Below are 12,291 nucleotides of genomic sequence, written 5' to 3'. Positions count from 1 at the left end.
TAATATGCTGTAATTTCAGGTTGGCAGTGTGGCCACTAAACACTGGTATCCATCTTGCATGGAGTTTTAGTGGAGTAGAAACTCAGTTATTTTCAAAAGAATCCACAGAAAACAAGCATTTTGTTAAAAGGTTTTTTCCCCATGCTGTCAGTGGTATATTTGTTTACATAGAATTTAGTCTCAGTCCAGGCCTATAGTGTTTTATATGTGTATGTTTCAGATGTCATTTAAATAATTTTATATGAAATCTGATTTTTACTTATAGCTTTATGCTATATATCTATAAATTTGATTTCTAGGTCAGCAGGACATGGAAAGTACTTGCAGAAGATGAAGTGTTGTGGTACCGGCTGTGTCAACAGGAAGGATATCTGTTAGATACAAGCATCTCTGACCATTCCTGCTGGAAGCTCGCCCTCAAGAACTGCCGTGCCAGAGAGCGCACTTTGAAAACCAACTGGAAGGTAAAAGGGAATTTCTTTAATGGGATCCAGATGCTGTAGAAAAATGGGAACCTGGTTCAAGCAAGTGGTAGTGAAAAGCTGGTCTTTTGTATTGCAGCTTCTTTTTGCCAGTTAAAAGGGGAAAGCTGCTGAAGGATTTATGAGACTTAGCCCTAGCTGTAATACCTTTTTTCCCAATGACTGATTACTTTTGGGAGTGAGTCTTTCTGTTTGCTACGTACTCCATTGACTTTGGTGAGAGAGAGATGTTTATACTTCAACCATCCCTTGATAATGAGAATCAGCCTTTAAGATGAAGGCTCCTTCCCCTGCTCATTACATATCCTGGCTAAAAGAAAGCTATCTTGTTGTTCTTGTGATAGTTGTTTTTCTACCTAAAGATTATGAATGATAATGAAGAGTGATAGCTTCTTTCTCCTGCATTTCTGTCTGTAAAAATTCCACGAGGCAAGCGTAAAATAGATGGGTCTTCTCTCTCAGCTGCGCTGCTTCTTGTCAGTAGCAATAGCAAAGCGTGGAGTTTTCCACGAAGCAGCAAATTAACTTGGTCGATGAATGTATTGCAATCCCAACACCATGTCTCATCTTCCTGTGCAGAACCGCATCGGTGCTGTGAGCCAGCTGCGATATGAGCTGGGAAAAATTCTTTGTGATGTACATTCTTGCGATGGAGTTGTTATTGCTGGGTGAGTATGAGGTGGTGTAATGCTCACTTAATCTTCGCTGTTTGAAATCTCGTGTACTGCTTTTTAACAAATTCAAAATAAGCATCCATTTGAGGCAAAAAGAATGAATTTTTCTGACTGCAGTTCCTTTGTGGGTGAGGTAGATTGTCCTTAAAGTGACTGATAATGATGGTTATCTACGAGTCATTTCAGCAGAGCAAATTTTTATTGTACTATTCAAAAAGCTATCTTGCGTGCATATGGTCCCTGTAAAGACAATAGTACTTTCTGATGCGCTGTATCTATCATTTTGCTGTGGAAGCACCCAGAATGTATTAAATATTGTACACATCTACTGAAAAATGCTCTTTTTATTTTTTTTTCCATAAAAATCTCTTAATCACAAGGATATTTTTGTGAGCTAACTTCAGGAGGACTGTTACTTTTCTCTATTGTTATTTAAAAGAAAATCAGGGGGTGGGGGGAACGACCCAAAAAACAAGCCCAAACTTATCTTTTCCTAATATAAAGCTTTGTTGGGACCTTGATTTTATGTTAGCTATTCATTTGGTTTACACTCTTAAATACAATTTTGAGAACCTCCCAAACTCTTGGAAGAGGTTACCGTGACTGTCTCAGTAGGTGTAAGGCTTTACTAATTCTGCTTGAATTTTACAGGTTCAGTAATTAGTAGCCCTCCAGAAGAAGTCACATGAATAAATAAAAATTATATCGACCTGAGGGCAGTCAGAGGACATTGTCCTTAACATACCAGAGTTCCCTTTTTTTATGGTAGCACTTCACGTTAATGGTATGCTTATGCATTGTGGGATTAGAGAAAACTATTATAAAAAATACTATAAAATTCACTCATTGGTATAAGAAAGGTGCCTTGAAATACATTGCATGTAGATAACTCCTATATACATTGAAATGCTTTTGAATGCTGTTGGACAACTGAGAGCAGAAATCAAAACCAGCAGACGGCATGAGTGAAAGGGGATTTTTAATCTTTGATGGGTTTGTTGGTTTGTTTTTTGTTTTTTTTTTACTAGATGCTCTACCACTTGTTTTACTTCTGCATTTGGAAGTCTCCCTTTCTATTCTGTCTGCCATCCTATTCATTGACTATTGCTTCTTTCTCTGCTTTTCACGTGATGTTTTCGCTGCTGTAATTGGTTGCGTTATAGCAATGAAAATGCTCCTGCTGAAGAGCTGTGTAGTCTGTGACCTCTAGAGGGGCAGTGCCACACAGCGGTTAACCTAAACACTGGCCGTGGGAAGAGGCTTGAAGAATTTGCGTGGCTGGAATACTGCAGATCTTACGTTGACTCGTGCCTGATGTTGGGGCTTCCTTGGGCCACTGAGAAGACGCCGCAGCTCCCAGCTGCTGTGGTCCGCAGCTGGGATCCAGCTCTGCGGATAGCAACCTGACTTCTTTCGTGCCCTTCAGCTCGGGCAGTGTGATTCCTGGCCTTGGCTAGGGATCTGCACTACTGTATCGGTTCCACTGTCTCTCATGAAACCTCCTGTACTTTTTTGGGAGCCAGAAACCCCAGTTGTCTCCACGCTGCTGCCAAAACCTCCAGCTCTTCTTTTTCTTCATTTTCTCCATTGTGTTTATATCCAAATATACAGTGTATAGAAGGTAGGCGGGATAAATTTAATTTCTAAAGAATTAATGAACAAAGGAGATTAATCCCATATATTTAACTCAAATAGTCCATATTTTAGCTTGATGTATTACGAAGTTGGGTTTATGCAGTTTCACACTGTCTTTTCATATTGGTTCCCCAGTTCCTCCAATATCTCTTGATTCTTTTGGTGAGTTTGCCTTTGGTAGCTTGAGATCTCTGAAAGCATCTCTTAAATCGCTGCAAGCAGAAAACTGTTCTGTGAATCTTGCCCAAAAGAAGATGAATTTGTTGTTCTGCCAGTGATGATCGAAGTCTGCAAGACAGTAGCATGCTGTCACCCCCCCCCAATAATAGCTTATGGTATGTCATGGTAAATACTAAACAAGACAGACTTAAAGTTATAACTAAAACTTCCAAGGACATTAGCAGATTGTGCAGGGAAAGACTTCGTTATGTGCATTTGATAAGTATTTAGGATAGGTAGATTGAGGAATTGGTTGGGTGTGGGGTTTTGGGGTTTTTTAAGTCCAAACATAACCCTCCCCTTTCTTTCCCAGCTTATAGTATTGTACTTAATGGCATTGTGCTTTCAAATTTGTCATAAAAGTGTAATGAATCTGGTGATCAATAACTAGCTGTTGCATTCTTTCAGTACTGAAGAAGTAATTTAATAGCTGAGGTTAACAGAAGTCAATTTTCTTCTCAGTATAAATATCAATTATCTGTTACATTTAATGATTATATCTCCAGTTTCGCAAACACTTATGTGCTTAGCTTTACATGTGAATAATCATAGATTACAGCGAGACTTGCCACGTACATAAAGCTAAACAGACGTGTGACTGCAAGACCTGAGAAGTTGGTGATGATCTTAAAGCTAATTGTGTGTGTGGCATTTCCTGGGGTTTTCTAAGCAGTGGCTTATGGCGTCATTTACCTTTCTTTCTTCTATAGTCAGGTTGCTGCATTGGAGAAAAATAGGGCCACTCAGTTTTTAGCAGGTTTTTTGATGTCTGACTTTGGGGAGCAGCTGCAACCCTCTGGCTCAGCTCGGTCAGGCCAGCCAGGCATTACACTCTGTCTTTATAGCTGGAAACTGTGGCAGTGTATAACAGCTGCTCCCTGGTTTCAGGAGGTTCAGCCCCGGATCTTGGGAGATCAGAGAAGCTTATAAAAATTAAAAAAGGGGTGGAGAGAGAGGTTCTCCAGCAGAAATGCTGGGGCTGTTGTGTATTTGAAGCCTGGGAAAAATCTTATTTGATTTGAACCTGTGCTGTGATAGACCTGATCTAGTGTGCTTCATTATACTGCTTCAAACTCTGCTGGAAAGGGCAATAATTTTTATTTAGTTGCTGTAGACCTTTTTTTTAATCTTTCAGAAAAGTAATTTGTACAGGTTGTGGGCAGAGTGACTTAAACCAGCAGCTACAAATATAATACATAGAGGCATCGTTTGCCCGAACTGGTTCAGGAGCGGATCGCTTTGTTAACTTTGTGTAAGGGAGCAAAGATAAACTATTCAGGGTTAGCTCTCCCTTAGAGAAATGTACCTATTTCATGCACTCTCTTCTATTTTCTCCACGCTGCTGCCAAAGCTCAAGCCAGAAGATGGCAGAATATCAAGGATTGATTAAGTGCAACCTGAGCTGCGAGTTGAAGGTGGCTGCTAGCAGCTCCTCTTTCTCAGAGCGCCTTGCATTTACTGGCTGACATCAGATAATTCAATCTGGCCTGCATGCAGAGCATCTTGTGTTTATCATTAAAATTTCATCCCAGTGGTTACGATGCTTGTTTTTTGGGTCAGACCTTGAATCCCTTTTCATTTGAGACAGCGGTGTTTGTGGTTACCTCACTCCCAATCAATGTTGTATTCGCCAGCCTTTCTACAGTTACATGTCTCGAAGGATCTTCTTTAAAGGGATGTTGTCCTCCCCCCTCTCCGTATTCAATTCAAATGTAGTTTCTTCTTTAAGTCAGAGTTAAAGCAATTATACATCTGCTCGCTTGGCTTTTATAAATTACTACTGATGATTAGGTTCACTGTACCTAATGCTGTCACATGTTTGGTTTCCATACAGAATGCCTGGATTTCTTCACCTTCTGTTAATAAAATCTTAAACAAATCTCTCTTTTTTTTTTTTAAGCAAGCGCATGTTCAGACAGTAAAATTGATACTTTTTCTTTCTTTGCAGTGTTGACAGCCACACTGATGGGCGTTTGTAGTCAGAGGTTAGGTCCTCCCGGAGATGCTAATCTCGGAGCATGCCTCTGGTCCTTGTTTGAACTGTGTTGTCATTACACAGTGGATCCTGTGGTGTAACATGTCTGTAACTTGTTGTGAGACTGTTTTGCTGTCTGACCAGCTCTGTGTGAAATACTTAACGTGTGGCTGTCCTCGAAACTGTGTGGTAGACTTACCTTGTGTCGGTGGTGATCGTCTCACCTCACAACTGGCCCCGTAAAACCAGTCCAAGTCTGCTGTGAGTCAGGGTGATGTTTTTTTGTGCATTGTGTTAACTTTTTTATGCTTGTGGAAAGGGCACTGTGGCTTTACTGCTGCTGTTTGTAGCTCTGAAAGCTTCCCAAATGAAAATAAACAAAAGAGATCCAGAGTCAGACCACCCTTCCAATGACCCAGAAATATGAAGGTATCTGATGCTTTTTCGTTCTTCAGTTTTCTTTGACGGAAGGAGGAGTGGTAGACTGTTAGTTAAAAGCTTGCATAAGTGGAGATTTAAGGGCATGCCTCTGCTGTGCCACGGAGACCAGTCTAGCAGATGCTGCGTGGAGTCCCGCACCCCTTACAGACTCAGCTGGGAATCAGCCCTTGGTTCTACTCTTTACATTTTAACTTCAGAGGTTTTCCTCCTTCCCCCAGTAAGTACTATCTTCTTTCCTAGAGATTTTATTTTCTTAAGTTAGGGCTGGTGAGATGCCTGTGCCCTGAGTGCCTCAATAAATTTGCAGATTAACACTTCCTCCCCTTTCAGGGTGGAGCACACCTGGCACAGATGGTATTTCTCCAAGTGATGCTTGATAAAGGCAATGAGAAGCAAAAGAACAACTTTCTCAATATCCTGCGTGGTTAGAGGAATCATCTGTTTTGGAGGTAGTGATACGTTTTGATTCTCTCATACTGAGAAATTAAATGCACTGAAACAATTTTCATACAGTTGCCTTCATTCTGAAGCAGTCTTATGGGAGTTACAGTTTAAACACTGCAGCACTTTTGAACAATTTGGGCCTTTCAGTTTAAGCCGTTATGAGCAACATACAGACATATAAGTAGCTGCTACTATATGGTAGATTTCTTTGTTCTCTACCATTACCTCCCACTCTGCTTTCCTCTTGCTCAAAGGTGACCTGCAAATGACTTTTTAAAAAAATGGGCTTGCCACTCTTTTTAGCTTCATAATGATGTGTGAAACTAGCCCGAAAGGCTTGAAAACACTTTTCTGCACTTCTTAAAACTTCATGTCAACTCTCATCTAATTTGTTTTTTTTGCTATAGGGCTTGTGGGCTATTCTCAAGGTATTTATTATTAGCTCTTGCATCTTAATTCAGTGTGCAGACCTGAGGAAACCAAAATATTAATTAGTAATGAAAATGAATAAAAGTTAACAAACCGAACTCTTAAACAGCCTGAATAAACCCCTGCCTTATTTAATTGCTTAAATTTCACTTGTATAATGGCACAACTTTGATAGGTTTCTCCCTTCCCTCCCAGTGACTGAGAGCCTGGATGTAAAACAAAGCAGCAAGGCAGAAGGTAAAAATACTGGCCTTTTTCCTTCAACCTTCCCCAAACCCTTTGTGTTCTCTTCACTCATTCTCATCATTGTTAAGAAGTAATAAGTGTCAGACCTTCTTTTCTTTCAAGTGAGTCACCTTTAGGAGGGTTGAAAACAGGATGACATCATGAGTTCAGAGGGGTCAGATGACAAACTACAGGAGTTAGGTAAGGTTGTGTTAAGTGACAAACACACTGGCTTCTCTGTCATCTTGTGAAAAAGAGCCTTTCAGGTGAAACCAATAGTAGAAGCTTGATACTGACTCTTTGTGAAAGCTGCTTTTCCAGCCGGCCTGACCATTATGCTGTTGGTTTATCTATAGGTTTTGCTGGATGCAGAGGAAGGCATCACTGCAGTGAGATGTGCTGTGTGCGTAGTGATGCCCAGGATTGTGAAGTCACAGTAGTTACTTTTGAGCTAGTAAAGCCTGGTTTTCTATTGAGGCCAGACAAACCCATCCTTTTTCTAGTAAACTTTTTGAACATTTCATTTTTACTGTTCTTGCAACCTACCAGCCTCTGGACTGTTGCTATCAGTGCCTAGAGTTCAGGTGATACTTTCCCTCTCTGCTGTTTGCAGTGTGTTGCAGTTTGTGTACCTTCCAACAATATCAACTTACATTATCTTCAAATGGTGTTTTTTCACCTGTATCTGAAACTGGAGCCATTGTTGTATTTCTTGCATTATGTGTTTGTCCGTTGTGAAATAATAGGGTTGATGGATGCAGATCCTTCCCAAATTGCATCATGATTCGTCTTGAATTCTCTTGAAAAAGATAATTTTTTTTTCTCCTGCCATGGCAGTAGCCTTTGGCAGTACCCACAGAAATACGTTTCCTTGGTCAGAGCAGCTGGTTTAATTAATGGACCTGGGCTGATGCAAACCACTGGAACCTTGATGTAAATGATAGGAGATTCTTGGCCTTGAAAAAGAAATTACTAGAGACAGTTTGGCTTTCTCTAACTTTTGCTTTTGTAAGTGTTCATTAAAATGTTTTGCCTACCATATAACCCTTTGGGTTGTTTCTGTTCTCGTGGTATGACATTTGCATGCACTTAAAATTAATAAGAAAGTGAGGCATGCAGAAGTACTTAGGATGGCGAAATGTTAATTTTGTTACAGATAACAATGATAGTGTGCAGTTCTTCTGCAGTTTATCTCCAGCAGCTTAACCTGCTTTCTAGAGATACTATTTCCTAAATAAGTCCTTAAGAATGAAGGTGTAAGCTTTCTGCAGCTCAGTTTCTGTGAGCGTGGTCCACAGATGGACGTGGGTTGAGGAATTGGAAAGTCAAGTTCCCAACAGAAGAGTTTGGGAACTGATTGTAGGGATGTTCAGAATGTATTTCCTACATGTGAAATCTTAAAGTGATTCCAGATCCGTTTTGGTACAAGTTAGCCGCTTTTTTTCGTAGCTGCACTCATATATCAAGCAACCCAAAATAATGTTTGGTTGGAATCAGGGACATTACTTTTCTGTTTCACGTTCTTCTGTCAGTGTTAGGATTGTTTCAAATGCTGGTTTTGGTTTACCCCCATCTATTTTTTCTTGTATTTTATGGTGTAGCTTTCTGCCACACTATGTAATAGCAGAAAATTTTCTCTTTTCTATTCTGTTTGTATTTCATTTTTTTGTCATTGTGTTCTATTTATATTTCTTTCTGCCATATAAAGTAGTTCTTTACTCCATTGTTGCTACTAGACTGTTTTTCCTGATTCCTTCCCTTAAGGAATCCCTTAGCCAAGCTACCTGTCAGTTATATATGTGGTGGCAAAATCAATGTCTCTAAATAGCTGTAAATGAGAACACAGGAAGGCTTGGGAACTTTTACCGCTTTCATCCAACCTTACTCTGTGAGGCATCTAACACTGTGGTAAATGTATCTAAGCTCTCCATTATCCCTCGCTTCAGAGAAAAGTTGAGGTCTTAACATTGAGTATAAAGACAGTAATAGAATCCATTTAATTTCAGTATTGTGTGTTGCGATTGAGGTATCTTCCAACTTGCAGTGTTTTTGATGAAGAGGTTTTTTGAAATTGAACATTGTGAATTACCGCTGTCTTACTTGAGCCTTATAGAGAAGATGAAGCTAGGAGCAATTTGAACCCACTTACAAAGGCGTTTGGACTTGGGTTTGCATGTTTAATTGTGCCTTATTCCTAAGCCTACTGAGGGGGTCTCTGACTAGATACCTTAATTAACCACATGAAGGACTGGTTAGTTGCTTTTGGTGGAATAACGATGAAAGGTCTGAGATGCTTGTTGCAGCAAGACAATGCAAAATACTCATTATTTTACTTGCTTATCAACAGGCATCCATTTAAACAGAGCTATAGCTAGAGATTGTTACTTGAGCAAAATTCCTACTGACTTCAATAAAATGCATTGACATTGTAAGGACTTCATAATAAGATCTTTTGAGTATTAACAGATGGTCACTGACTGCCTGAAACAAAGTTGTTGGGGTTTTTTTGTTTTGTTGATCACCGCAGGTATCTGGAAACTGAACAGACTTTGCCTTCTGGAAATCAAACCTGACTGTGAAACAAAGGGGTTTTTTTCCTCCTTCCTTTTTATTTTCTTGCTACAAATTCTTTAGAGAAAATATGGAAAATGTAAACTGATTTCTGAAGTGTCTTTGGTGTTCAGACCAACTTAGTGTAGTAAGACTTGCCCTGGAGCAGTGTGCTTGAGGCAGCCTACAAAATGGACTGACACCGGCATCCTGTTTCAACAGAAACCCAGCCACAGTCTAGTTGACCCGCTTGCTTGAAGTGAAATTCTGCGGTGCCAGCAGTAAGTAAGCCATGAAGGAAAGCAGTTTGTCTTTGCTGCTGCCATGGACTGAACGAGTAGAGTCTTGACTCTTTTGAAAATGTTCCTGTTAACAGTTTTTCTTTTGTGTATTTGTCAGTTTATATATTAGTTGCAGTTGTACTTTGCACAAACACTAATTAGACAGCCATCAACACTCAGGGCCAAAGGCTTACTAACAATGCAACTGTGATAGCAGTGTCTTAATTGGTTGAGTATAATTGTCATTAGGCAACGATAAAGACATCTGGGGCTCTGGAGAGAGATCAGCCTCCCCCTCCTCCTCTTCCCCAAATTTGTTCTGGCTATTGCTATCCAACACAGTTGAGCTTTTTCAGATGAGATTCTGTGTTTTGACCAGTTTCCTGATGTTTTTCTCCTTATGAAATCATCTGCCTCTTCAGCACCACTTCATTAGAGCGGTGCCCAGCCTCCATCTCTGCTTCCTCCCACATGTGCTCAGCACTTCACCACCTGCTTCCCAGCCATCGTGGGACATCAGCAGCTTTTAACCCCCAGCTCCTTCTCCTTCAGTCTTCTGCTTTCACTCATGTGAGAGGGCACGAGGACATTGTTCATCTCATTATGACATTACTGCCAATAAAAAGTAGTTGAAATGCTTTTGATTAGTGAGTAGGTATTTTTATTACAGTACGTTTGTAGATACCATATGAATTTAATTTTTTTCAGTTTCTCTATACCATATGCATTCCACCTATTGCTGCTCCATTTCAGCAAGTCTTTTATGCGTATCTGTAAAGCTTAAGCTGAATTTGCAGACTAATTTTTACAGATGTATACATATCTGTCCAGAATTACAGAACTGGATGTCAAGTATAGTTAGAAAAACATAGCTCTTGTCTTTCTCCTGCTGCTACTTCTCATGTGTATACACTGAAATGTTCAGAAGAACAAGAGCAAAGTGAAATGTAGGTCCATCAAAAAAGCTGAGTTACTTGGGTGGAGAGTCTCTGGTGAGCACTAAGAAGGATGACTGTCTGGTGAACAGGGAGAGAAGCGCGCAGACCCAGACCCGAAAGCCAGGCACTGTGTGGATGAAACACCTTGGAAGGCATCAGGGCAGGGGGTATCTGAAGAGGGGGAGACTTGGGGTTGTAAGCGACAGTCTTTTTCTTGTTGATCCCTGTTGTGCTCGGAAAAGCAAGACTTTGAACAGCCTTTCTAAACAAAGTAAATCACCTATGGTCTCTAATGTGTTTGTTGTTTTTTTTTTTTTGTTAAACTTGAACTCAGAATTTGTAGGTTTTGGTGGTGTGGTTTTTTTGTTGGTGGTTCCCCCCCCCCACAAGTGGCTTATATTACATGTTGTAGTATTTACCTGCCCCTGCAATAATCATCTCATTATACCCACCAGAGGAAAAGAAGCAGCAGCTGAATGCTGTTGGTATTATAGCAAATAGAATGTATTCGTTGTTATACAGAAAGGTGTTGGGTTGTTTTTTTTTCAGTCCAGCAGAAAGCTATGTGAGCCTTTCATGGCCATCTTGATAGAAAAATCAGTAACTGAGTGAGTTTGGAGGACTATGCCCATTCTGGGGCAGAAGACTTAAATCTAGGGTTCTTTCATTCAGTAGCTGGTAATCCAAACTAAATTTTCATGTCAAAGTGTAAAAGTTGCTGTGGTAGGAAATGAATAGAAATACTGAAATTATCTAGAAATAGTTTCTGTAAAGTGCAGCGTGTTCTTCTCTTCAGTCATCTATATTGATATAGCAGATTTGCCCATTATCTGCAATAAAGCAGCCTTTTTATTTTTTACAGCAAGGCAATGCTTTAATAGTTTAAAAGCCTTTTGTTGTGGTTACAAATTGAAAGTGTGTTGCTCTTTACAACAGCATTAAAAGCGGGGAGTTGAACCATTAAATTTTTTAGTTCTGAATTGGATTCATCTGTGTTTGAAATTCTTCCAGTTCAGTTCTGGTACAGGCCCAGTGTATGCTGGAAATGGGCATGTGGTGGTGATGGCCACTGAGTGTTGTCAGCTGAGGAGGTGGTTTATATCTTCCATTTCCCCGTGCTGGTTCCCTGCCCAAACCTAGACCTCCACTTATGTTTCCAGTGTGGTCTTGTAACATCTCTCCAAATCCTTTAGGTTTGCCGCATGGGACTGGTTTGCTGTCGTCATGCACTGGGAAGGATGTGAGTGGTGTTGCTGAGTGAGAGATGGGGGTAGGAGGGATACGGGAGGGATGGGGGCAAAGATGCTTTACTGCCTTCCTCCCTCCTCTTCCTGATGAACATAAAGCACTTGTCCTATCTTGCAGTGCACTAGTGGGATGTCTGGACAGACACACATGAAGGCAGGGGTTGGTGGGCGCTTGCAGGGTTCTCCTGGCACATATAGTGCTCCCCGTTCTCTGTCATGACAGAACTGGAATGACCGCTATGGCCAGGATCCTCTTATGGATTGTTCCGCAGGATCTGTCTGAACCCACTAGAGCGGACCTGAGGTACACGTAACAAGCTCTTGCTAGGGGTGGGAGAGCAGCACGACTTCGTGGTATATAAGTGAAAGCTCTTCAGCATGTACCTATCCGTCACTGGAGAGGAAGGGGGTGAGGATGAGGAGGCTGCAGAGTGGTCTGATGCAGAGCCTACCAAGCAGAGACAGTTCCTGCGTTTAACAGGTCCCAGCACAAACACATTAGAATTTGAGTCAAATTTATTTCAAACTGATAGTCAGAAACGCTTGGTGGTTCTGTTCCAGTTTGAGCTTAGCTGTGGTTCAGGTAGTTCAGGTTCTTCTTCAAGAAGAAAGAATGGTTCAAACTAAATTTTGACTTGGTTGAATTCTCAGAAAAAATTAAAGCACTTATTGTGGCACTGTGACGTTGGATCTTTAATTCCAAGGTTGCGGTCCATGTTATTTTTTTATGGACGGTAGCGTGTCTTGAGCC

At 40.7% G+C, this 12,291-nt stretch overlaps 1 protein-coding gene across 5 annotated transcripts in view; it reads left to right on the top strand.

The window, feature by feature from the left end:
• The window catches only part of FBXW8 (F-box and WD repeat domain containing 8), a 52,468-nt gene that overhangs the window by 9,804 nt on the left and 30,373 nt on the right, over nt 1-12,291 (top strand). For all 5 annotated transcript variants that reach the window (XR_012676385.1, XM_075167243.1, XM_075167242.1 and 2 more), the window contains exons 3-4: nt 300-464; nt 1,062-1,150. Coding sequence is in view for 4 of the 5 variants with exons in the window: in XM_075167243.1 (XP_075023344.1) it covers nt 300-464; nt 1,062-1,150 (254 nt within the window). In the remaining variant the exon portion in view is untranslated. The remainder of the gene's footprint in view (nt 1-299; nt 465-1,061; nt 1,151-12,291) is intronic.

This window comes from Calonectris borealis, chromosome 18 (genome assembly GCF_964195595.1).
Source record: "Calonectris borealis chromosome 18, bCalBor7.hap1.2, whole genome shotgun sequence".
Taxonomy (NCBI): domain Eukaryota; kingdom Metazoa; phylum Chordata; class Aves; order Procellariiformes; family Procellariidae; genus Calonectris; species Calonectris borealis.
The sequence above is the reverse complement of the archived record's forward strand: the minus strand, read 5'-3'. Positions and strand labels throughout refer to the sequence as shown.